Below are 26,224 nucleotides of genomic sequence, written 5' to 3' on the forward strand. Positions count from 1 at the left end.
GAGCTGGAGAACGAAACGCTGGTTGCATCCATTCAAAGTTCTACAGACCACTGCAACAGCGGTGAAGGTTGCGGAGAGGGTGCTGTGGGTGAATGCTAGCAAACGCAGAAGGGGTTCCATGACCTGAGGAGGATACACAAGGGAGTAGGAGAGAAAGAGAGGCACTGAAGCTGTCTGAAGAAAACAGTGAGTTGCTATCTGAGTGAAGCAAGGTCACAGCTGTGGAGAAACAACAACAAAGTCAAGAGGTGTGTGTGTGTAACTTCTGAGTTTAACACCGATAAAAAGCGCAGACCGGCGAAAGAGGGAGCAAGAAAAGAGAGGTGAATAGCTGTGCTTGAAAATCATCAAAGCTGAAAATGCGTTGCCATCCATTCTGTTTGCTGGAATGTGTGGTCTGAGGAGAACAACACTGGTATTGCTGCTAGAGTCACCTCTAATTTAGCTGATTCCAGCAAACCATTTCTGACAACCTAGTTCACATGAGAATGGCAATAAAAGTGCCTGACCGAGCTAGCAGTTCATTGCTAAACTGGTTTGTCATTCAAAGAGGGAGATTGGATTTATTGGCCCTGTACTGTAGTGTTACCTGTACTGGGGATAGGTCTAATGATATTATGCTGTTTGCCATGTAGATTTAGATTTGTATCATGATCAGTAAGTAGATTGATCACAGCGTCAACATCACATCAGATGGTGAAGCTAACTGTATGAACATTGACATGGGTGATGATTTTGACTATGACTTTGATGATAGCGACAGCTATGTGACAGATTGAGGGTGAAAATTAGGTAATGGCTGTTACTTAATTGAAGAATTTCACAAAATTGACGTATTTGCGAGTAAAATCACTTTTTGCTTGCTTAAATGTATATTGGGTCTGTCCCAACAAAACCAGCAAACCTGATAAGTTGACATGTTCTGTAGTTAATCTTAAAAGAGTGATCCTTTACATGAAAACTGAGAGAAGAGTGTAAATGTGATGAATATTTTAGAGTGCAGTAACAACAGCGTGTTCCTATGTTTGTGGATGTATTGTAATGGTAAACAATAGATGTGGAGTATTAGTGATTTGTAACTGATTGAAGCAATGTTTAACAGAATCTACTGTGTATGAAACAATAATAATGTCAAATTAACAGCCGATTTTTGTGGTTTGAACCTCTGTGGGGTGACTGAGGGTCTGATTTTGGTCAGGAGCGCAATGAAAGAGATTATTCATTTAGCCCGGCTCCCAGGAAAGAGGGATGTTTGCAAAAGTAAATCTTAATGGGTAAACTGTTAAAGAGTATGGAATGACTTACCTGTTTGCGTTGTCTTTGTGTGTTTGGAGCACGTGGGTTTTGTTTTGACAGCTGGCCACGTGCTTCTTGTCCGCGTGCTTTTTGTTTCCCTGCCTTAGAGACCTGGTAATCAATTTGCGATCCTCTCCTTCACCTGTTGCTGCTTGATTTCTCCCCTATTTAGTCTCCTCTTGTCTCTTGTCTTTCGTCAGTCCGTTTTGCATGCTCATGAGGCTTGTACGTTAATATCTATTGTGAGTAATCTGTCTTGTCGTGTCCTGTTTCCCCAGACTCCAAGCTCCTGCTTGTTTTGGTTTCGTTTTTTCTCTCCCTCCTTTATTTTGATACTTTGTCCTGTCATCCGGCTCGCTGTGGTTTGGTCTGGCTGTCCCATTCTCGCTACTGAATCTCCACCAAGGGAGAACGCCCAGCAGTACCCCGTAAGGCTCTTCTTCTCCGGTGCTGGCCGAGCGTTTGGTATCGCTCTATCGCCCCCTGGCGGTAATATCCGGAACTCACCTGATTCTTTTCATCTCTCCTTCTGCTGCCCAGTGAAGCCTTGGGAGCGCTCTCCTGCCATCTGGTGGTAGCGCCCAGAACGGCGCCAATTTCTGAGTCCAGCTTTTTGAGTTTTGAACTGCCTTTTGAGGATATTTTGTGTGTTTTTGAGAAGAATAAATTTGTTTCACCTGCTATTGAATCTGTTCCCTTTCTACCCTGACATAAACTATATTAAGAAGAGTGTTTGAACATCTCTAGTGTATATGGAGTGTGCAGAAACCTGTTAAATGATTAACATTGTGATTATGAAACTAGTATATAATGTATTTAGTGTTATCCATGAATGATAAAAAGAGAGAAATTGTGGTGGAAATTCATTTATATGATGGTCTGTTCTTTTATTCTTCCATGGATGTACTGTTTAAGTTAGATCAAGTGTGACCACTTTAACATATGTGTATCACCAGACAAGATCTGGATAAGTACATGGTGATTTAACAAACTACATGTTCGGATAGGATGTAAGGCTGAAATGTTCAAAAATGAAGTGCTGATGTAACTGTGATTTATCCTGTATGTCACTGATGACCTTGTGGGTATTACAAACTCAATAAAAAGAGAACGCACTCTGTTTCCGCATCTCTCTCTCTGCAGAAAGTGTTGTTGACGTATGACTGTTGACGTATGAGTGACCTTCTTTGCAAAGAATAAAACTTTAAAAAACACTTTGGGTAAGAATTTGTCTTATTGACCACTGAGAGAGCCCCCTTAAAGAAAATTGCCACTACACTTATCTACTTGTGTGTCTTGGTTTTTCATCTGACTGGTTATTTCCTCATGTCTTAAACAGGATGTGACGTGTTTTCCTGAGGTGAAAGAGTTTTCAGATGTGTTGTTCAGCTCAACAGTTCAGCGGAGGAACAGGAAGATCTGCAGGCATTATTTGAGGTGAGAGTTTGCTCTTTCTGTGCTTTATATCATCTATAAGTGTCGCCTGATTATCCGTCGATCATCTCTTTGTGTTTCTGAGACTTTACTGCTGAGCTGAAAACATTCTGAGGATTTCATTTACACTTTTTAATGTCGAGTGTGTTTCTGGAGGAGGATCACAGAAAGCAGAAACCTTCTCATTCTGATACTGAAATCTGTGCTTATGAGTGTTTATTAAGCTCAGAACTGTGGACATTTCTTTAGTTATATTGTTTTAGTGTTTGGATATGCAGTGGAACACAGTCAAAACAGGAAACAGGCCTGGCACAGTTCGCATAGCATAGTGTGAGTGTGCCCTTAAAAAAGCTACAGAATACAGAAAACTCGCACTGCCATTTATAACATCTGGCCCAAATACTACATTTGACATCTGGCCCATGTCTTGCATGCTGCCTTAAAGACGGTGCCACCTCTGCCAAACCTGGCCAATGTTTGGCCCACATGCTGTAAGCCAGTGCCGGATGAATGCCTGCTCTTCCAGCTTTATAACTAATCTGGGCAAGAATTCTTGCCACCCGGGTACATTCTCAAGCTGCTGCAATGATCATCCAGTTCTTTTCCCATGTCTGCATTAAACAGCATAAACTGAGGTCTAGGTGGCTGTTACGAACCGCACAGTTTTGCTGCGTGTATGTTCTTTCTGTCTCTCTCTTTCTCTCTCTCTCTCTCTCTGTACCGGCCCTGTCATTTTCTCAGGTACCGCCTACTTTGGAGCACTATTGGCTGACAGGACTGCCAATCCTAATCAACCGTGTGACGATGACTTCTCTCTCTGCCAATCGCGTTCGTTGCAGAGCTCTTTAAAAACGGAAGCGGCAACGGGGAGAGATCAGCTCTTGTTGTTTTGGCGTGTTGTCTGTTTGGTGGTGTCCGTGTGCGTTGTCGCTGTTACTGATGTGTGGTTTGATTGAGATCTATTGATGTTGGTTTTGAGTGAGTAACTGATGACTTTGAGTAAGATTTGTTTGAGAGTTCTGACGTGTGTTTCTACATCTATAGCCCGCTAATGCTCCATTCAAAACCTTCTGCGACTTGACAAGGGAGATCTGGAACAACATAGTAAGTCACGTGACATACATATTTGCACGCAGGATTATTGATGTATAGACACACTAGTTAGCGAAGTGCGCTAATTTTGTATTTTTATTTATTAGTTAGAGTAAGTTCAGGGCGCTTTGCGCTGAAGACTTTTCTTTTCATATTGTTATTTTCTTATTTAGTGGATTGGGGAGGAGATTAAGGGAATGTTTTTGTTATTTATTTCTTTGATTTCCATGCGCAAACTTCAGTTCCCTCTCCTATTTGTCTTGGTTCTTTTCAAATTTATCTTATGGTTTGTAAATATTGTAAATAATGTGGGAGCAATAAATCTTTTGCGGTGCTAATTTGTTGTTTGGTGTTTTCTTTTGCCATTCTTAAACATCAGTTTATACTTTGGTCATCTTTATGTTACTCCTTTTAATACCCTAGACAAATTGCCATCAAGGATTGTAACATGAAATGGGGCCTCGTTCCGGATATTTATCTGAGACATTAAATAAGATCAATTAAGGTAAGATAAAATAAATCATCTGGAATAAATTGAATTCATCAAGAAAATAATTTTAAAAAGTAATTTTTGAAATTAATATTTCTTAAATTTATCAGATGGTAATCTTTGAGAAAAATGACCAAAGAAAAGCTGTGTTGATGGCAACAGAAATTGCTGTATAGTAGTTGACATTTAGGTAAGTTGCAGAAGTAGCAGTTGGCAGCACTTTTTGAGCACGCGACACTTTAATTTAAAATGTTCAGTTTAGAGGAATTTGTTAAGAGTCTTTCATTGGAGCTGCTTGACGTTTGTCGGAAACAAGACTTGTTTTTGATTGCTGATCATTTTAAACTGGTAGTTAACAGACAGGATCGTAAAGCTGAAATTAAGCAAAAGTTAACAGAGCAGTTGGTTGAGCTTAATGTTCTTATCACGCCAAATATTGAAATGGATGAGACGGCTGATCATGCAAGCCCTGGTGATGAGGTGGTGACTTCTTTAGATATGGGAGATCAGAACGTGTGTAGTGGCAGTACAGATGCAGAAGCAGGGGTGGAGGCCGCTGTTGATACTAATGTTGGTTTGCCACCGTTTGAACCGTTCTCCCCATTCTCCATAGGTTCACGAGATGATGCGCGACTGAAAGTTCGCGTGGCACGTCTTTATTATGATGCGCAAGAGCACACCCGTCGGGCTGAAATTGACTTGCGTTTGCAGATACGCAGACTCGAAATCGAGGCTGATACGCAGGTGAGACTGCGCCAGCTCGAGTTGGACGCTTCAAAGAAGGCTGTGGAGGCTATTCAGCCAGTTCCAGCTTCTTCCTCTTCTTCATATGTATCTCCGGTGTCGACTTCATCCACTTCAAGTTTTGACTTGAGTAAGCACATTGCGCTTGTTCCACAATTCAGAGAATCTGAAGTTGATTCTTATTTTAATGCGTTTGAACGCATTGCGACTTCATTGCACTGGCCACCTGAGTTCTGGTCTTTGTTACTGCAATGTAAACTTGTAGGCAAGGCTATGGAAGTTTATTCTACTTTTTCACTTGAAGAGAGTTTAAAGTATGATTCAGTTAAATCAGCAATACTTCGTGCATACGAATTAGTTCCCGAAGCTTATAGACAGAAGTTTAGGACGCATAGGAAAACTTCCAATCAAACTTTTGTGGAGTTTGCTAGAGAAAAGGGCACGCTTTTTGATAAATGGTGTGTAGCTAGTGATGTGGCAGATTTTAAATCACTGCGTGAGCTTGTTCTTTTAGAGGAGTTCAAGAATTGTTTGCCTGAGAAAGTGGTAGTTTATCTTAACGAACAGAAGGTAAATTCATTGTCACATGCCGCTGTTCTCTTTGATGAATTCATTTTGACTCACAAGAACATATTTGTTCACTCACGTGTGGAGAATGCACCTGCAGTTGCAATTTTATCTAACACACAGTTTGTGCGCTCGAAAAATAATGCACCAAAAGTTGGCGATGAACGTAACTGTTACTATTGCCATGTAAAAGGTCATGTAATAGTTGACTGCCCCCGACTTAAACGAAAACAACAATCACAAGCTAAACCTGTAGGTTTTGTAAAGACTTTTCATCAGAGTGTGGCTGAAAACTCAAAAGATAAGGTGGAGGAGACGTTCCGTCCTTTTATTCTTAAGGGGTTAATTTCTCTGACTGGTCGTGATGAGGATCAAAAGGAAATCACAATGCTTCGTGATACAGGCTCAATGCAAAGTTTTATTGTTGAAAGTGCGATCAAATTTTCTGATGAGACGTCATGTCATTCTAGTGTAGTAGTGCAAGGAATTGAAATGGGATGTGTAAAGAGACCTTTGCATAATCTGCATTTAAAAAGTGATCTATGTTCTGGACTTGTCCGTGTTGCAGTTTGTTCTTCACTGCCGACCAGGGCACTAATTTCATGTCCAAGCTGTTCAAACAGGTCATGCAAAATTTAGGAATCACACATCGCACCTCCAGTGCTTACCATCCAGAAAGCCAAGGAGCTCTGGAGCGTTTTCACCAAACTTTGAAGTCGATGTTGAGGAAATATTGCATGCAGACTGGTAATGAGTGGGATGAAGGTATTCCAATGCTGATGTTCGCGATTAGAGAGAGTGTTCAGGAGTCACTCGGCTTTAGCCCAGCTGAGTTGGTCTATGGATACCAATTGGATACCTCTTCTTCATATGTATCTCCGGTGTCGACTTCATCCACTTCAAGTTTTGACGTGAGTAAGCACATTGCGCTTGTTCCACAATTCAGAGAATCTGAAGTTGATTCTTATTTTAATGCGTTTGAACGCATTGCGACTTCATTGCACTGGCCACCTGAGTTCTGGTCTTTGTTACTGCAATATAAACTTGTAGGCAAGGCTATGGAAGTTTATTCTACTTTATCACTTGAAGAGAGTTTAAAGTATGATTCAGTTAAATCAGCAATACTTCGTGCATACGAATTATTTCCCGAAGCTTATAGACAGAAGTTTACCAGGGCTATGGATACCAATTGCGCGGACCTTTGAAGGTTCTGAAAGATCAAATTCTGGAAACTGACAATTCAAAAACGAATGTTTTAGAGTACGTAACAAAGTTTCGAGCAAGGTTGCAGACCGCTTGTTCAATTGCTAGAGATTTACTTGCCCGTGCGCAAAAAGAAATGAAACGAACATTTGACAAAAAGGCAGTTGCGCGTTCTTTTAAGCCTGGTGACGCAGTTCTTGTTTTTATGCCTATACCTGGTTCTTCACTGTCAGCTAAATTTTTCGGACCGTACGAAGTGAAAGAAAAATTGAGCCAGACTAATTATGTGATCTGTACACCCGACCGAAGACGAAAAACCCGCACTTGTCATGTGAATATGCTTAAACTTTATCATTCGAGGGCACAGGATGATGCTGAGAAAATGACGGATAATGCTGTTATTTCTGTTGTGGCTGTGACAGAAAATCCTGTTGATGCTAATGAAGATGGGCTTATGTTTCCAAGTATTTCTCAGTCTACCGTGAGTTTGTCCAATTCTGAGATTTTAAAAGATCTTAATTCACATTTTAAAAACTTGACTGTTGATCAGAAACGCGATCTTGTGACATTAATTTTTGAATTTAAGTGTCTGTTTAATGATGTGCCAACACTCACAAATGTCATTCAACATGACATTGATGTCAAAGATGCTCGTCCAGTCCGACAGCATGCTTACAGAGTAAATTCTGTAAAACGTTCAGTTATGCAACAAGAGGTTGACTATTTGCTGGATAATGGTCTTGCTAAGCCTAGCTCTAGTCCATGGAGTTCTCCATGTATTTTAGTGCCAAAATCTGATGGTTCTTTTAGATTCTGCACAGATTTTAGAAAAGTGAATGCACTAACAGTTCCTGACAACTATCCACTTCCTAGAATGGAGGATTGTGTTGACAATGTAGGAAATGCCAACTTTGTGAGTAAATTAGACATGCTGAAAGGTTATTGGCAAATACCACTTTCGTCTAGAGCATCTGATATTGCTGCTTTTATCACTCCAGATGCGTTTGCACAATATACGGCCATGGCGTTTGGACTCCGAAACGCACCTGCTACCTTTCAGAGGTTAGTAAACACTGTTTTAGCTGGTATTCCTAATTGTAGCGCTTATTTGGATGATGTTGTTGTTTATTCCAGAGATTGGAGTGAACATTTGAATTCATTACGTGATGTATTTCAACGTTTTGCAAGTGCTTCATTGACCCTTAACTTAGCAAAATGTGAATTTGGTCAGGCGAAGGTGACTTATTTGGGAAAAGAAGTGGGACATGGTCAAGTTCGACCTGTGGAAGCGAAGGTTGAGGCTATATCTGAGTTCCCAGTTCCTACGACGCGGCGTGAACTCCGAAGATTTCTCGGAATCGCTGGTTATTATCGCAGCTTCTATAGAAATTTCTCGTCTGTGGTTAGTCCATTAACTTTACTCTTAAGCCCTTCTAAATCGTTTGTGTGGGATGAAAAATGCCAATATGCATTTGAGAGTGTGAAAATACTGTTGAGTAGTTCACCAGTTCTTGCAGCCCCTGATTTAAATCGTCCATTCACACTTGAGGTTGATGCAAGTAATGTTGGCGCTGGTGCTGTGTTACTGCAAGATGATGAGCAGGGTATAGCTCATCCGGTGAGTTATTTTTCGAGGAAGTTTAACAAGAATCAGTTAAACTATTCTGTGATTGAAAAGGAGACACTTGCTTTAATTTTTGCATTGCAACACTTTGAAGTATATGTTGGATGTAGTGTACAGCCTTTGATAGTTTTTACGGATCATAGTCCATTGACATTTCTTTCAAAGTTGTATAATCACAATCAGAGATTGACACGGTGGTCACTCTTCTTGCAAAGTTACAACCTGGATATTAGGCACAAGAAGGGAGTTGAGAATATTCTAGCGGATGCACTGTCACGAGACACAATCCTATTCAACCGTGTGATGATGACTTCTCTCTCTGCCAATCGCGTTCGTTGCAGAGCCCTTTAAAAACGGAAGCGGCAACGGGGAGAGATCAGCTCTTGTTGTTTTGGCGTGTTGTCTTTTTGGTGGAGTCCGTGTGCGTTGTCGCTGTTACTGATGTGTGGTTTGATTGAGATCTATTGATGTTGACTTTGAGTGAGTAACTGATGACTTTGAGTAAGATTTGTTTAAGAGTTCTGACGTGTGTTTCTACATCTATAGCCCGCTAATGCTCCATTCAAAACCTTCTGTGACTTGACAAGGGAGATCTGGAACAACATAGTAAGTCACGTGACATACATATTTGCACGCAGGATTATTGATGTATAGACACACTAGTTAGCGAAGTGCGCTAATTTTGTATTTTTATTTATTAGTTAGAGTAAGTTCAGGGCGCTTTGCGCTGAAGACTTTTCTTTTCATATTGTTATTTTCTTATTTAGTGGATTGGTAAGGAGATTAAGGGAATGTTTTTGTTATTTATTTCTTTGATTTCCATGCGCAAACTTCAGTTCCCTCTCCTATTTGTCTTGGTTCTTTTCAAATTTATCTTATGGTTTGTAAATATTGTAAATAATGTGGGAGCAATAAATCTTTTGCGGTGCTAATTTGTTGTTTGGTGTTTTCTTTTGCCATTCTTCAACATCAGTTTATACTTTGGTCATCTTTATGTTACTCCTTTTAATACCCTAGACAAATTGCCATCAAGGATCGTAACAGTGGCCATGTGTGTCACAATAAAAACAACATGATTCAGTGGATTCTGAGCATGTACAACTGCGTTCCAAGAGCTTTTATATTAAATTAGTGGTCAGTTTCTTCAGAGTTCACTTTTTTGCAATAATTCCACTTTTTTAGTCCACTTTAAGTAGTGACAGTCAATTTTCAATATTTAGCTTTCTGATATGTGAAGTTTCTCACTGGTTAATTTTCTTTTTCAATTTATAAATAAATGCTCAGGTCCATATGTTAATTGTGAAACTAATGCAGATGTTGTTGCTCTTGTCCTGTAGTTGTGAGTGGGTAAAGCACCATGGCAAATGTTAAACAGCTGCTCAAGAAATCACTGGATGAACTGGTAGAAGATACATTAAAGGACTTTCAGTGGCATTTAATGAATGACCATAGAGAGATTTCAAAAGCTGAAATGGAGAATGCAGACAGGCGAAATACCGTGGATAAGTTGGTGTCATGTTTTGGATCAGAAAGAGCTGTGAAGATCACAGTGGACACTCTGAGGAAACTAAACCAAAATCAATTGGCTGAAGATCTGGAGAATACACAGAAGCAAGGTATTGTTTAATTCCCTGTCAAACTTTACAAATGTGATCATTTTCAGTTAAAATCTTTCATGTTAAAACCCTGCCCTAGCAATGGTTTTTGAGTCAGATGTATTGTCATAACATTTATTGAACAGCTTCTAAGCAATGCATTTAAATACATTTAATATTTTGTATATAGCTAATGTGTGTGAATAGATTGTTTATCTTCATTCATCTGAATTTGTTACTTTATTTATATGTGCAATTGTTATTTTTTGTATTGGGAAGCACAAGGCATATCTATGTTAATAAACAAAGTAAAACAAGAATGAAGAAGCTTAGAATAAGCTGTAAAACAAACATTTCTGAAACAGGAACACACTGTAAAGCCAGCTCACACTGTCCGTAATGTCTGTAGTGTATGAGTGTGTATGGATGTTTCCCAGAGATGGGTTGCAGCTGAAAGGGCATCAGCTGCGTAAAACATGTGCTGGATAAGTTGGTGGTTCATTCTTCTGTGGCGACCCCAGATTAATGAAGGGACTAAGCCGAAAAGAAACTGAATTAATGAATGAATACTACTCTCACTAAAGTTTATGTAAGAATTGGATTTCTGTAAAGTAGCCCCTCAGCTTCTGTCATCAGGAGTCTGCATGGCTGTTAAAATAACTGAGCATTAGCAGAATCATAACTGCAAGATCTCTATCAAGCCTTTTACACAATTCATGCTTTACAAAGAGAGAAGACCTCCACAGGTAAAACTATCAAAACAATCATTTACTACTCATTTGCACAGACAGAATAAACAATGATGGAAAATAGATTTGAGCAAAGGAAAACAAGAACAAAGATCAGTTGTAAAATAAACATTACTGGAACAAGAACACATTGTAAAGCCGGCTCACACTGTGCATGTATTAAATAATAATGAAGTTGTCCTTGGATCTTGCTTTGGAGGGCTTGAGCCCCTGCAGTTTTTCTTCTTCAAATGAAAGAGCCTTTTTCTGGGGACAAAAACTATAATTTTTTTCTTTTAAAAATAAAATATCTCTATACTTGTGTGCATGTTTTGTTTGCAGACAGTTGTTCCTGTGGGAAAAAAATAAAAATAACTAAATAAATTGAAAGGTCAGGAAACATTCAGACAGCAAATGATCAGCAAAGTATGAAGTAATTCAAAAACCTGTAATAGACACACTGTAATTCTGGAGAATTATTTTTGAAACATCCTGCATTACTCTGAGTGATCAACTTTGTTTACATCAATACAATATAAGATTCAAGTCGAATCAGCTACCCCTGCTCATTCAACACCATACAGGTGTCACGTCATTTAAATGATGAAACAAACGACTTCATGAGTGCTGTTGTTATTTTTTAGTATTGTAAAGCACAGGACATAATTATAATTCACTTTAATAAAAACACTAATTGTTCCTCTCTCTTGTAAAGGTGCAGCTTCAGAGACCTGTAAATCCCCTCCTGTTGATTACACACACACCAGCCATGAACTAAAGGAGAAGTTAAAGGAGGACTATAAGCAGATATTGATTGGTGATTCACAGACGGGTCACCAGAAGAAGCTGGATGATATTTACACTGATCTATATGTGGTGGAGAACGAGACTGGAGGAAGAGAGAATGACCATGAGGTGATACAGATAGAGTCAAAACACAACCAACAGACAGCCGAGGATAAACCAATCAAGTGTAATGACATGTTTAAAGTTCAGCCTGACACAGGTCAACAAAACAGAAGAGTCCTGACACTGGGGATCGCAGGAGTGGGAAAGACTGTCTCTGTCAACAAATTCATCCTTGACTGGGCTGAAGGAAAAGACAATCAGGAAATAGTCTTCATATTTCCACTGCCGTTCCGTAAACTGAATCTGATTAAAGAAAAAGAGTACAGTCTCATAGGTCTGCTTAACAAGTACTTCTTTAGCAGTGGAGGACTGAGCTCTCTTCCTGAAAAACAAGGCAAGGTCATGTTCATCTTTGATGGACTGGATGAATATCGCTTTGAATTGAACTTTAAAGAGGAGGATGGATTTACAGATGCTGATAAGGAAATGACAGTGAGTAAGATAGTAACACATCTCTTAAAGAGAGAGCTTGTGCCCTCTTCCCTCATCTGGATCACATCCAGACCAGCAGCAGCCAGTCTGATACCCCAAATCTACATTGATCAGGTGACTGAGGTGCGAGGATTCAGTGATGAGCAGAAGGAGCAGTACTTCATCAAAAACAGCAGTGCTGAGATTGCTGGAAACATCATCAGTCACATCAGGAAATCCAGGAGTCTGTACATCATGTGCCACATCCCCGTCTTCTGCTGGATCTCTCTCACTGTTCTTCAGCCTCTGCTGGGTCAAGAGAGCAATGAAGAAACACCCACAACTCTCACAGGGATGTACAGCAGCTACTTACTGTCTCAAAAGCAGCAGATGAAAGAAAAATACAGCAACGATTCTGAACCTGAAGCCTATGCCTGGTCTTTTGAAGACATTGTTCTGAAGCTGGGGAAACTGGCCTTTGAACAGCTGCAGGAAGGAAATCTGATTTTCTACAAAACAGATCTGGAGAAGTGTGGGCTGGATGTCAAGGAAGGGTCTGTGTTCTCTGGGTTATGTACTCGAATGTTTCAGGAGGAAAACCCCATCTCAGGGGAACAGGTGTACAGTTTTGTTCATCTCAGCGTTCAGGAGTTCATCGCTGCTCTCTATGTGTTTTTCACTTACAAAGACAAGAAAGCAAATCCATTTCTTGATTGCAGGAAAAAGGAACTAACATGGAAACTCTCTACAAAGAACCTGTTTAAACTTCACAAGGATGCAGTCAAGAAGACTTTGCAAAGCAAGAATGGACACCTGGACCTTTTCCTCCGCTTCCTGCTGGGTCTCTCACTGGAGTCCAATCAGAGTGACCTGAAGGAGCTTCTGCCAGAACTGAAGCTCAAAACTGAGAACATCAAAGACACGACAGACTATATCAAAAAGAAAATAGAGAAGGAGAAATCAGCAGAGAGGACCATCAACCTCTTCCACTGTCTGAATGAACTGAAGGATGACTTTGTGGAGGACCTCCAGAAGAGTCTGAGCTCTGGAAATCTCACATCACAGGATCTGTCCTCTGCTCAGTGGTCGGGTCTGGTGTTTGTGCTCCTGATGTCAGAAGAGACTCAAGAGAAGTTTGAACTGCAGAAGTACAGAAGATCTGATGAAGCACTGATGAGACTAATGCCAGTGGTTAGAAACACCAGAAGAGCACTGTAAGAGTTTTCTGGATACACTTATGCCCATTTCACACATCGATTTGCAAAACATCTGCAGCCCATGAGTCAAATGTGTGCAGAGCAGAAACAGCACAGACTATTTGTGCTTTCACATCAAACATGTATCACTGATCTCCTGCTGTACACAATATCTGTTCTGCTTATGTTTACTCCACTTTCAGACATTCTTTTCAATACTTTGACTCTCTTTTTACACAATACAATAATATAATCTCATTTCAAAACTGATAGCTCTAATATGTTAACATGAGTTTGGAAAAAGTTTTTAATAATGATAACTAATAATTAATTATCACACAAAACTGTGAATTGTTAGCTTAAGAATAATTTTATGTTTATTTTACAGCCTTGGATTCTCCCTTAAATTCAGTATTTACAGAGTCCTTATAGTGATTTTACCTTTGCTCAAACTAAAACACAACATTCAATTGTTTTTGTCTCTGCTCTGGATTAATAGATAAATGCAAAATCATTATTTCTCTTTTCCCCTCACAGCCTTCAGAGCTGTAAACTCACTGTTCAGTGTTGTGAGAGTTTGTCTTCAGCTCTACAATCCTCAAACTGTGTGCTGAGAGAGCTGGACCTGAGTAACAATGACCTGCAGGATTCAGGAGTGAAGCTTCTCTCTGATGGACTGAAGAGTCAACACTGTAAACTGGACACACTGAGGTCTGAGATCAAACTGTTATGTTGGTAAAGATGACACAAAATGTACTAGAACTGTTATACTTCTATTGTTGTCCTTCACTTTCCTGTTCCACAAAACTCACACTCTGACAAAAACTTGTGATCCTGTCTGTCCAAACTCTTAAAGTGACCTGCGCTCTTTAATTCTTACTTGTATAATGAACACATTACTCTAATTAAACTCAAGATAATGATCAACTAAATATGCAACACAAACACCTGATTGATTGATTGATTGACTGACTGATTAATTATAATTATTATTTACATCAGATGAATTTCTAAAAATTACACTGTAAATTTGATTCAAATCCTTATATCTCAGATTTGTCCTGTGTATACTCACTGCCAATTCTTGTGAGAGTTTGTCTTCAGCTCTACAATCTTCAGACTGTGTGCTGAGAGAGCTTTAACGATTCTCCCTAAAATTCATTATTTACAGAGTCCATATAGAGATTTTTATCTTTTCTCAAACTAATACACACCATTCAATTGTTTTTGTCTCTGCTTTGGATTACCCCTGCTAGATGAATGCAAAATCAATATTTCTGCTTTCCCTCACAGGCTACAGAGCTGTAAACTCACTGTTCAGTGCTGTGAGAGTTTGTCTTCAGCTCTACAATCCTCAAACTGTGTGCTGAGAGAGCTGGACCTGAGTAACAATGACCTGCAGGATTCAGGAGTGAAGAAGCTCTCTGATGGACTGAAGAGTCAACACTGTAAACTGGACACACTGAGGTCTGAGTTTAAGCATCTGATTAATTGATTGATTGATTGATTGATTGATTGATCGATTAATTTTTTTTTTTTTTTGTTACTTCAGACAGATCACATTAACAGTGTGGTTTTTAGTAATGTGTGCTCTTTCTCAGATTGATGACATGTAAACTCACTGCCGATTCTTGTGAGAGTTTGTCTTCAGCTCTACAATCCTCAAACTGTGTGCTGAGAGAGCTGGACCTGAGTAACAATGACCTGCAGGATTCAGGAGTGAAGCTTCTCTCTGATGGACTGAAGAGTCAACACTGTAAACTGGACACACTGAGGTCTGAGTTTAAGCATCTAATTCATTGATTGATTGATTGATTGATTGATTGATTGATTGATTTTTTGCTTTGTTACATCAGTCAGATCACATTAACAGTGTGGTTTTTGGTAATGTGTGTTCTTCTTTCTCAGATTGGCCATGTGTAATCTCACTGTTCAGTGCTGTGAGAGTTTGTCTTCAGCTCTACAATCCTCAAACTGTGTGCTGAGAGAGCTGGACCTGAGTATCAATGACCTCCAGGATTCAGGAGTGAAGAAGTTCTCTGATGGACTGAAGACTGTGAACTGTAAACTGGACACATTGAGGTAAGTGACTCTCCACTAACTACAGACAGTTACATATTGTGTTACCAAATGTGGAGCCCCTTTAAGTCAATTGGCAGAAGAAGAATAAACAAAAAAATTGCAGGTATGTGATTTTATTCATTTCTGCACATTGATAATGATTATATGATCATATCTAGGAGTTGACTCTGAATAAAAAAGACAAATCTATTTAAATGTAAGCTATCGGTGATACTTGTGGATCCAGGCTGTCTGTAGAACGAGTTTTCTCCACTGCATCTGTCATGGGTCAGCTGTGATCAGCGCAATCATCAGCATCATCATTTCTGTAGAGGAACACAATGACCAATCACAGGTGTTTAAGAACTCGCTCAACAGTGCTCAAAAAGCAAACAGGATTAATAATTCAATGTCAAGTCAAGACAATGTTTATTTATAAAGCGCTTTTAAAGACAACAAGTGTTTACCAACGTGTTGAACAAGCGTGCACCATATAAACAAAGGACAAATAAAGGACACAAGACTTAACACAAGAAGACAAGACTATTGATGAACTCCAGCATAACACTGTATGACAACACTTCAGATGACTGATCTAGAGCCTGCAGCTAATCAATCTGACAGATTCTGGAGTGCATTACAGATCTAAAGAGCATTTAAATGATGAATGATCTTATACAAAACAAATACATTTATAGAGATATTATATAAGTATATCATTTCACTCACCTGGGAAACGGAGGCCACATGAACGGTTAGTGAAGTGCACACAGCATGCCATATCATCTGATTCTTGTAGGAGACAATTCCAAAAGGCAACTGACTGTGTAAAGCCGCATAAACAACACAAAAATACATCGAGTTCAGCGGCTAATCAGCCGGAATCAGCTGAGGTGAGGAAACAGCGACCAGCGAGACCTAGCTGTCACTCAAGTGGCCACGCCCTTAATTATGCAGACTTAATATCACCTAATACAAAGGAAACGGATGAGTCATAAAAAACATCACCCCCTCACAGTTATCATGAAGGCTAATATTAGCCATACGAAGCTAAACGGTTCTTTGTATTTGTTTTTGTAAAAGCATTTATTCCTGCTGTAAAGTCGGCCATTTTAACAGTGGGCTCAATAGAAATCTGCTGTATATGGAGCCAGGACTAGCAGGATTTCCATGAATTGCAGTTTCAGGTACTTCTGTGTTAGCTTCACGAGGGAGAGTGGGAGTTTACTGCTTGGTCATTGCTCTACTTATTTACTCAGTGCTATAGCAGAGCACCGTGCACTGTAGCACCATCTATAACAGTAAACCTACACTGCAGAATTCAGTGTTAAATGTAAGACATTATTTATAAAGACAGACAGGCCTACAGAACTATTATTAGAGTGTATGAACGTGAATAGCAGCTGATGTTTTTGATCTAACGGCCACAAAACTTGATGCTGAACGCTGTGAGTTTGCGTCAGATTGATGATACATGAGCCGACTTTATGAGCAATGTTGTACAGTATTACAGGGCGTGATGCTGCTTGGATACTTTCAGAAAATTGGCAACAAACATTTTACATACAAATTGTAAATGTAGGTTAGTTTTTAATATTGTATCAATAGTATGAGAGGACTAGTTACCTACCTATCTCACTCACTATCCTTCAGCTTAGTCCCTGATTTATCAGGGGTAGCCACAGCAGAATGAACCGCCAATTATTCCAGCATATGTTTTACACAGCAGATACCCTTCCGGCTGCAACCAAGTACTAGGAAACATACATTCACACACGCATGTAACATATTGTAACCTGCATTCTGGAGATAAACATTCCATTTAACATTCCAGAAAACAATCTGGGTGAATCGCCAGGACAATAAAATCACTTGGCGACGAAAAGTCTGGCTTAGTAATCCGTGGTGACATGTTAACAAGTCTGGGAGACTTCACAGAACCACTCTCTGCCTACTTCAAAAGAACATGACAGATAAGATAAGAAAGAAAAAAAAAAAACCTCTTTAGCCAACGTTCTGCTCACAGACAAGACATTCCTCAAAATTAAACAAAGACATTTAGAACCCAAATCTCTTGTTTAATTTCATTTAACTTTTGTAATGTGTACAATCCCTGATATAGACTATACACATTCGTTCTTTCAGGCCTTTTTAAAAGCATCAATGATGTGAGGATATGGGAACTATGTTAATGTACCTTTAATGTGATGTACTGGTAGAGTGTTTGGTGTCAATAGAATGCCCTCGACATTTTATAACACATGATGCATAGAGCATGATAATAACAGGGACGGCCTGCAATTTTTTTAATGCCCTGATTTAAAAACCGTCCTTAGGCTGCGGGAGGACTCAAATTTGCATACAAGCAACCCCGAGACAAAGGAAGGTTCGCGCGCAAACTTTCCCCTGAAATCATTGGTCAGAATGCTGTATGGGTTTTCACGTGACCCGCAGGTATAAGCACACTTCCCCCCAAACATCGGGGCAGAAAGAGAACGTCCTAAAAAGGAACATCCTTGACGGTGGCCCTCGGGCCACACGTGGCTTTCTAAGCCACATGGACTTTTTCCCGCCACACTTTCTTTATTTTCCGGCAAAGTAAAAGTAACTTTCAGTTTAAAGTTTGCGATCGTGTTCGTCCGAACTGCATTACAAACTCCACGCATCAAAGGACATCAAGAGTAGTTTTCATCACGACGGAAGAGAGACGCATAAGAGAGACTTCCAGACATGGAAGACCAGGTGATTTTAGTCATGCGATTAAGCTGTGCCCCTTTTATCAAAAAGGTGTGTTTTATAGCCTTGGTGGTCCGTAATGGTGCGTGTGAAACTGAAATTTTTGTCACTCTTTTATCTGAAATCTATATTTCCTCGCTTTACTATTTCTCTTTGCTGTTACCCGTTCTATAAACCCGATATCTCCACGTGGTTTACCTTTGTTTTGCGTTTAATGTATGTTTGTGCGTTTGCTTGTTCGTTATGTCTGACTAGTCAATAAATTCCATTATAATCAAATGAATTGTATTGTTTGCCTCACGAGAAAATGTCACTGAAATACAGATTCCCCTGCCTTGCTATTATAAGTTGTTTAAAACTTTTGAATGATTAATCTACTTCACAAGAAGTAGCAATTAAATTCCCTTTTTCTAAATGAACAGATTACCGTGTCCGCTCGGAAGAGCGGCGGCTCTGCTTGTGTTCGTTTGGTCAAATTAACAATAAATTGACCCGGAATATTAATGATTAATAATAATTCGTTATTGTTGATAATTAATATTCATAATCTGGGAATCCGCTCGGTCGCGCGAGCATGATCATTTACAATCATATGTTTGTTTGACCAAACTGACTGAAGCTTAAGCCGGAATATTAATAATTAAGAATAAACCGTTATTGTTGATTATTAATATTCATAAAATGAGCTAATTTCATGCTACATATATTGGTGGAGAATGCGGGCAGTTTTTCAAACATTTTCTCTGAAACAAACTTTTCAATTCATGGTGATTTATTAAGCGCGATATAGAAGAAAAAAAAAGGACCGCGAGAAGCATTTCCTTTCTTCAAAACTGGGAGGACGAAACGCCTTCTCCAGCCATTCTGTTCACTAAACACAGCAGAGAGCTGCCCGTGTAGAGTGTAACAATTTAAACTGCAGTTCACATATATTTTAAATCGATTTTGGCTGAGACGCACGTTCCGCAAATCATTTAAATATATTAGTGTGCCTGTCGGAGGAAAAGACACCTCTCTCAGCGCTTGTAAGACAGTTTGGAAACCCCAAACCTGTCCGTTTTAAAGGCCTTCTTATAGCTAGAAAACCTCTAGCCTATTTCTCCCGTGGTTTCAAACTGTTAGATTAGCTGCCTAACGTTTAACCTCTTTGCTTCGCCGCCGTGCGAAATTAATTTCAGAACTGCTGGACGGTTCTAAATTAATGTATTTGGGAGCTGCAAGCTTGCCTGTTAACCGCTTTCTGACGAAAGGAATTCTCAGAATCATAAGCGTGTTTTAAATGGTACCGAAATCTGATATGGATGTGAATTCCCATATTTCAGTTATGTTCGTCCGGACCAAATCTGTGTACAAACGTGCACCGCCTCGAGAGACGTCTCGCATTTTATGTTTGTTTGTCTAATTGTAATGGTCGAATATTATTATCAGTGTTACGGCAACATGATATATAATGACCGTTTATGCGAATCTTGGTGGTTCGCGCTTTGCCTTTGTGAAGTCAGCCGCATACCAAGTTATGAATGAGAGCTTCTCCCATTCATCAATCCGCTCTTCGAGCGCTCATTGACTCCTCGTCCACGTAACTCGTGCGCGCGCACGCATGCGTGAATGACGTAGTCACCACCCCAAAGCATAAGATCCGCCTTTCAGGAGGCAGAGTTGGTGACGCGGTTTACTTCACAGGGCAAAACCACTCGCTAGCTTCTAACGACTAGCCTTAAAGTAAACTAACCCTTCGCGTCTTAATATTACCAAACTGTTAGCACAAGGCTAACCGGATGCGAAGCGTATCTCGTAACAACTTGGTAGCGGCTAACGCCAGCTAACGTTAATGCTTAAGCAAACCAACCCTTCACATTTTGTAACTAACAAACTTTAGCACAAGGCTAACCGAATGTGAAGTGCAACTCGGAAACATCTCCCCCTGTCTCCTTCTGCTCTCCTCACATCAGTTCCGCCCACCATTGTGTCTCAAGTGGTCTGAAATGGTCAAACAGTTTGGAGTTAATTTGTTTTAATTTCGATTAAGCATTTTATTTTCCCTGTTATCATTTTATCCAAACAATAGTTTAGTTACCTGAGTATAGATTATTGGTCTGTTTTTATTTCTTTTGGTATTATGAATTATTTTGTTACTTTCAATTTTTTTTTATTAATTTTCTGCCTTCTGTCTTTTTCATTTTAATACCGTGGTCCAGTTTATTTTGTTATTACTTGATTTTTAATCAAGTTCCCAATAATCTATTCTACACTTAGGTCATGTTTAATTTTAATTTTGTTGGTTTTGCTATTTGGGGAATAGCCTTTAATCTCTCTATTATTATCATAATAGGCATAATTTTTCTCCCCTTTTGATTTTTTTTTTACTCCATCTTTTTTCTCATGCCTTATTTATTCCCTCACCTCCTAGGTTATAGGGAAAGTATAACTATATTAGGGCAAGTATTAGTCTGAAGCTAAATTCAGAGCTATCGATCTATAGATCCCACATCTGATCAAAACATTTTGGGCTAACCCATTAATGTTTGTAGATGCCCCTGAATACCAAGGCACTCTTTCTACTTTTTCTAAGCCGTCCTGTACTGCTTTTACCTATAGGGGATTATTATGATTATTCTTTTAAATTCTTCTATGCCGTTTTAATTTTCCTTTAGCCTCCCTCCATCACAGGGTGATAACCTTCTCTATCCATCAGATACTACAGCATACTAAGATTCCTACTCCAACTGGCTCGCCCAGAATAGTAGATCCATAGTACTGCCCGTATCCGGACCCGAGTCCTCTGTGCTTGTGTGGTTAAGCGTACAGGTTATTCAGGTTGCAGATCAAAAGATTGGGTTCATCTGTCTGACATAACTGACCCCTGCTGAGAGATGCGTTAGATACCTTGGCGTTTTGTCTCTCCGGCTTGTGTGGATCACAGTGGCATCAGCAATTGTACTCCAAGAAGCACCGTCCGTGTCAACTGGCATACGATCAATCTTGGTTAATTACCCTGTCATGATTCCACACACGTGCCCGCCTGAATGAGATTGGCCACCTCATTCTACAGGCCTAGTGCGGCACCGGAATCATCAGGCAAAACCCAATTTTGAATCATGCCAGGCGGTCAGTGACTTTCTTGAGTGCTACGTATTGTGCTAAAAGCCTACGCTGTGCGAGTTCACAACCGAGTTACATTATAGGCAAGTGATCTGATAGCGACTGCAGTAGGAGTTGGGGAAAGTCTAGCCAGATAGCACGCTCTTGCGACTTTCATCTAAATGCCTTTCACTCACCACCAAGTGTAAATAGCATGTAAAACCTAGTCCAACTTAGCCCACTCAGAGACTAAAACGAACGTTTTAGACATGCCCATAGGTTTTGCTATTCTCTCTCTCTCTCTCTTCTCATCCTGGTCTGTCTTTTAGTTCTATTTTTATTCATAGTTACTGATATCCATATTAGTATTTTCTTTCATTTTACTTTCCCTGTACACTCGTTCATCCGAGCGAGGTGCCTTTTTGTCTAACTTATCGTTAGTATTATTCATTTTGTTCTTGGGTTACTGTTATTTTTATTTACTTAATTATTTTTATTTACTTTGACCTGCTCAGAGACCACGCCATTGAGAACCACCAGGGTCATTTAAATAATTGATTGATAATTTGCACAGCCTGGCGCATGACTAAAAGCCTTGAGGCCAGTACGTAGATATCAACTGTTATTTAGCCACCCAAATTCGACATCCGAATTGTCCGGCCCCCAGAGGATCCTTAGAAGGACCAACGTCTAGCCGGCACATACCCCCTAGCTGACAACCCTGTCAGACTGATAACATATCACAATGCTAACATCCACTCGATTTGGCCATGTGGCTCTCTCTCTCTCTCCCTTGTGATCTCTGTCTCACCCAACAGACCAGCATGTCAAGTGCGCCCAGCCCGCTGCTCACTGGGACCAACTGGAGGCCTGGTTAAGTGCTTAACCCACAACCTCCTGCCCAACGACGCCATGGAGCTGCAGCGGCCAAGCAGAGAACAGCTGGACGTCTGCATTAATCCGCTGAGGGCGAACGACCTAGCCCGGAGCCATGACAGCCAAGCCCAGACTCAACTCTCCAGGGCCCTGACACACCTCACCCTTGCACCGGCCAGACCCATAGGAAAGGGTCTCAACCAGCTGGAGCATCGAGCCCAGGACGCCTGCAAGACGACGAGGGAAAAGGACGCCGAACTTCTGGAGCAAATGGACGGACTACACGCGCCCCGATGGAGCTACAAGCGGACACATACACACAAGGAGCGACGAGAGGAGAAAGCCAAAGATGAACTGAGTGTAAAGCTACAAGCTGAAACACTATTGTAAAGAGCAGAACTAAAGACAGTGAAGCTCGGGCCAAAGCCTCTAAAGTCAACAACTGAGGGCCCGAGCAAAATTCCAACACGGAACCCAACAAAGAGACTTTTAAGCATGAACCTACCAGAGTTCACCCAAAACTGTCACATTCCTACAACCCATGTGACTATCCGAAAGGGGAAGTGCCGCAGTCAGCCCAAAAGCCAAGACTGGATAGACCAGCAGAGGGGGGTGAATCCAACTCATGCCGCCCCGCCAGCCAGCATTCCAGCAACGCCCATCAGCAACACAGGGCCAGGACTCCCTCCAATGGGGTCCCCCACGACAGACACCATCTGTCAGCCAAAGACTTTGAACCAGCTGGCCAGGGAAATGCCAACTTTCACCCCAAACCTTGCTGAAGGCGACGACACGCACCCCTAAGTCTAAGACATTGACTTTTACACTTTTACACAGAGGCCAAGTGCCACTCTCTGTGACAAACTGTATCTGCTGAGAATTACTTCGAGCCGTGAGGCAAGAAGTTTCCTGAATCAACAGCGCCGTGCCATCAAAGCAGATTACGAGCCGATGCAAGAGCTCTTACTAGAGTGTTTTACCTGACCCCGTGTCAGAGTAAGGACTGATTGTCGCCATGGGTCTCAGAACAGCCACGAGACCTCACAAGCATACTGCAGTCGACTACACCAACCCTACTTCAAGACAGGAAATGAGCCACGGACGGAGGAGGAGTTCACCTTCCAGATCCTCTCTCTCTCAAAAGCCTGCTTTCTGTGGTGAGTCTGCACACGGGCAATGCCCTGCTCCCACGCCCTGACCACCCAACAGCGGCAGAGTTTAGCTCATAAAATCTGTTCAAAACAAAGACTGCTTTGAAAGACTATCAAACACCTACGAGCTACCCTGTCTCAGAATTTCATCCGGAGCTGACTTTAAAAGGCACGTTACTGTTTCCCAGCCGCAAGACTTCCAAACAGTGAGTTAAAGCCTTTCTCCGCCAGCAGAGGACAGCACCGCCAGGAAGGCGCATGTCCCAACACCAGACAGGATGCTCAGAGACACACTGGGACAAACCACTCACCACAAGCAGCCCAAAAGGAGCCTAACAACAACCAAGGAATGACCAACCTGCAGTAGCTAGGAGCTCGAGCAACCAGCATCCAGCTAGTTACACGCCAGAGAAAGCCAAAGGTGAAAACCTGACACCAAACAACGGCACAGTGGCGCCATGAGCAGCAGAACTGCTAAAAAGCTTGAAGGGGCCCTACAGGAAGTCAAGCCAGACTCCTTATGACTAGAGGGGGGGTCCAAAACCATTTACCCCCCTGAACACCTGCTTTCTGCTCCATCCCCGCAGAGTACTGCAAGTCCAACACAAGCTAAAGACTGTGCATCTAACTGCAGCATCACGCTTCCCCCAAGAAGCAGCCAGTGCCACCATGCTTGAAACCTCAGGTACCAGGAAACACTGGTCTGGTTGTCTGCTTACCTCCCGAGCCACAGCTCACCAACCAGCCACACCTGCGTACAAACAACTGCTCAGGCCCCTGCACTTCAACTCTTGGGGAACCTGAACAAAATGGTGTGGCAACAACGCGCTACTTGGCTGTAACCGTGGAGATGAAAGAAAGATGAAAAACGCGCGTCAGCATGGAAGCAGACCTCACAATAATGTCATCTTTCCTGTTTGAGTAACTTAAAGCAAGAGCTCAGAGACTAAAACGAACACTTAAATGCCAACCAGGCAGGCTGATGGTGCAAATCATAGCCAAACTGAGGTTCAACTCACATACATCGCTCCCATTCAAGTAACTACTGTCCCCATGACTGCAGTGCACCCCGTGTACCCGTCGCCAATGGGCACATACCTGCTGCTGAATGGTAAAGATCTGCTGGATATGTTTGAACCTCTTTCGAACTTTGAACCCCTTTAAAATCTGGGCCCTAGTGCGAGAACTCGCTCACAGCCGTCAGGTCAACCCCAACAGACAGTCAGGTCACCGAGGTCGTGGGAAACTGCTGGAACCCGCGAGAACCCAAACTCAACAACATAGACGGGGTCAAGGTCGCTACTCTGCAGCCTTCAAACCAGCTAGCAACCCCAACGCTTGCTGCCCCAGGCCTCAAAGGGCTTAATGTTGAATAACCGGACTGTGAATGACACTGTACTTGCACTGTGAGTAGAAAACCCAGCAGCCATCAGCCTCGCACTGTGCGACACTCCGCTGAACACACCCCCAGACCTGTGTTCAACTAACAAGCATACACACTACTGTCCAAATGCTGAACTCTCACACATGACAACTGCCAACAGCATTTGCACATTGAACTTGAATCGGAACGGCGGATGGTTGACCCATCCTGTCCTAACTCTCACGGCCCCGCCGCACGATGGTCACATCAGAGCTAATAGCCTGATACATCTTCAGGCATATATATAGACACCTTTAACGACCGGTGATAGGCACCCACACTTCTCACAGCCAACCACGATGGCTGTCACCCTCAAGAAGCCCCACTCAGGCCAGACCATGCCAGAGGCCTGCTCTGTCATCAGCAAACAAGACTCTGTGGTGCCAGCCTATACAAACAGGTGCTCTATATGGCTCTCCATACGAAAGGCCGAACTCTAAACCATACATTGGGTTTTCTTCCAACCAACAACAGAAGGGGCATAAAACTGGGCCTCAACCTGGAAGCCATACCCTAAATTGAACTGTCCTCATGAACAGTATATGTCTTGTGTAATAGCTGCATGGCAACTGACATAAAAATCCCCAAAGACTACCTACTGGGACGATTGGTCAGCTACGAGTCCCATGACTTTGAACTCTTGGGCCAATTAGTGGCCTCACCCTACATGCAACGACACCAGAGGGGAGCTTAGAAAACACAGACTATACTGTTCCATTCCAGCTCGCCACACTCACGTCTGTCTTACCAGTAAACAAAGAACCGGTAGGCAGAAGTGAGCTCACAGAGGACTAACTCCTCGCCGTGTGCCAAGCCACTCGTCACCCCATCACTAACATGGATGAAGACAGGGCACTTTCCTCAACAGAACAGACATGCTGAGGCCACGCAGGATGAGGCCAACCGACAAACGTCAGCACATCCTGTATAACTACCACGGTGCCCTCACTAAAGACTCTTTAGACTGCAAGTCCCACTGACCTTCACATGGAAATATCCAACTCCATGCTGGAAAAAGGACATCGGGCTACGCAACAAAACCTGCTGCACCCATCTGGCCCGTCCTCAAGCCCAGGGTCGAAGGGTGCCTGACCATAGAAAGCTAAATCAGCAAATGCCATTGTCACAACGGCCAACGACACCACTGGAATAGGAAGTGCCCAGAATTCAAGGACCAACCATCTCCTCAACGCTTGATGTGGTCCCCGCCTTCTGGACGATACCTGTACATCCAAATGACCAGCATAAGCTAGCTTTCACCTTGAACAACAGACACTAAACGATCATGAGTTGCCCCGTCGGCTAGGCCAACTCACCAGCCGAAAGCAACACCCTCCTGAACAAAGCATATGCCGATGCTTATGTTAGAGGCAACCTCATCTACGTTGATGACACCCTTAATGAATGTACCACCGTGTCTGGCCACTCAAAGGAGATAGTCCATGGCCTACAACAGTTGACTGGCTAGCGCAAAGACTACCGCCTAGCAAGGTCTCCGAACTGAGCAGCTCCCTAAGTGGGTGCAACTACTCCAGACACATCATTAAGAACTGTTCAAAGACTTCTCGACCCGTGACCACCCTGTCAAAAAGGGCTGTCCTTCTGTT

General features: G+C 41.7%; 1 protein-coding gene across 3 annotated transcripts in view; it reads left to right on the plus strand.

Annotated features, from left to right (window-relative positions):
- Positions 1-2,691: 2,691 nt before the first annotated feature.
- Positions 2,692-26,224, plus strand: part of si:dkeyp-123a12.2 — a 29,480-nt gene continuing 5,947 nt past the window's right edge. The window contains exons 1-8 of one of the 3 annotated variants that reach the window (XR_012402180.1): positions 2,692-2,733; positions 9,788-10,066; positions 11,489-13,307; positions 13,827-14,000; positions 14,590-14,756; positions 14,891-15,064; positions 15,198-15,371; positions 15,530-17,329. Coding sequence is in view for 2 of the 3 variants with exons in the window: in XM_073947388.1 (XP_073803489.1) it covers positions 9,808-10,066; positions 11,489-13,307; positions 13,827-14,000; positions 14,583-14,756; positions 14,891-15,064; positions 15,198-15,371 (2,774 nt within the window). In the remaining variant the exon portion in view is untranslated. Of the gene's footprint in view, positions 2,734-8,828; positions 9,057-9,787; positions 10,067-11,488; positions 13,308-13,826; positions 14,001-14,582; positions 14,757-14,890; positions 15,065-15,197; positions 15,372-15,529; positions 17,330-26,224 lie in introns of those variants that run through there. The other 2 variants (XM_073947388.1, XM_068220499.2) reach the window with 2 other exon arrangements.

The sequence above is a fragment of the Danio rerio genome, chromosome 4 (assembly GCF_049306965.1).
Source record: "Danio rerio strain Tuebingen ecotype United States chromosome 4, GRCz12tu, whole genome shotgun sequence".
In the NCBI taxonomy this organism is placed as follows: Eukaryota; Metazoa; Chordata; class Actinopteri; order Cypriniformes; family Danionidae; genus Danio; species Danio rerio.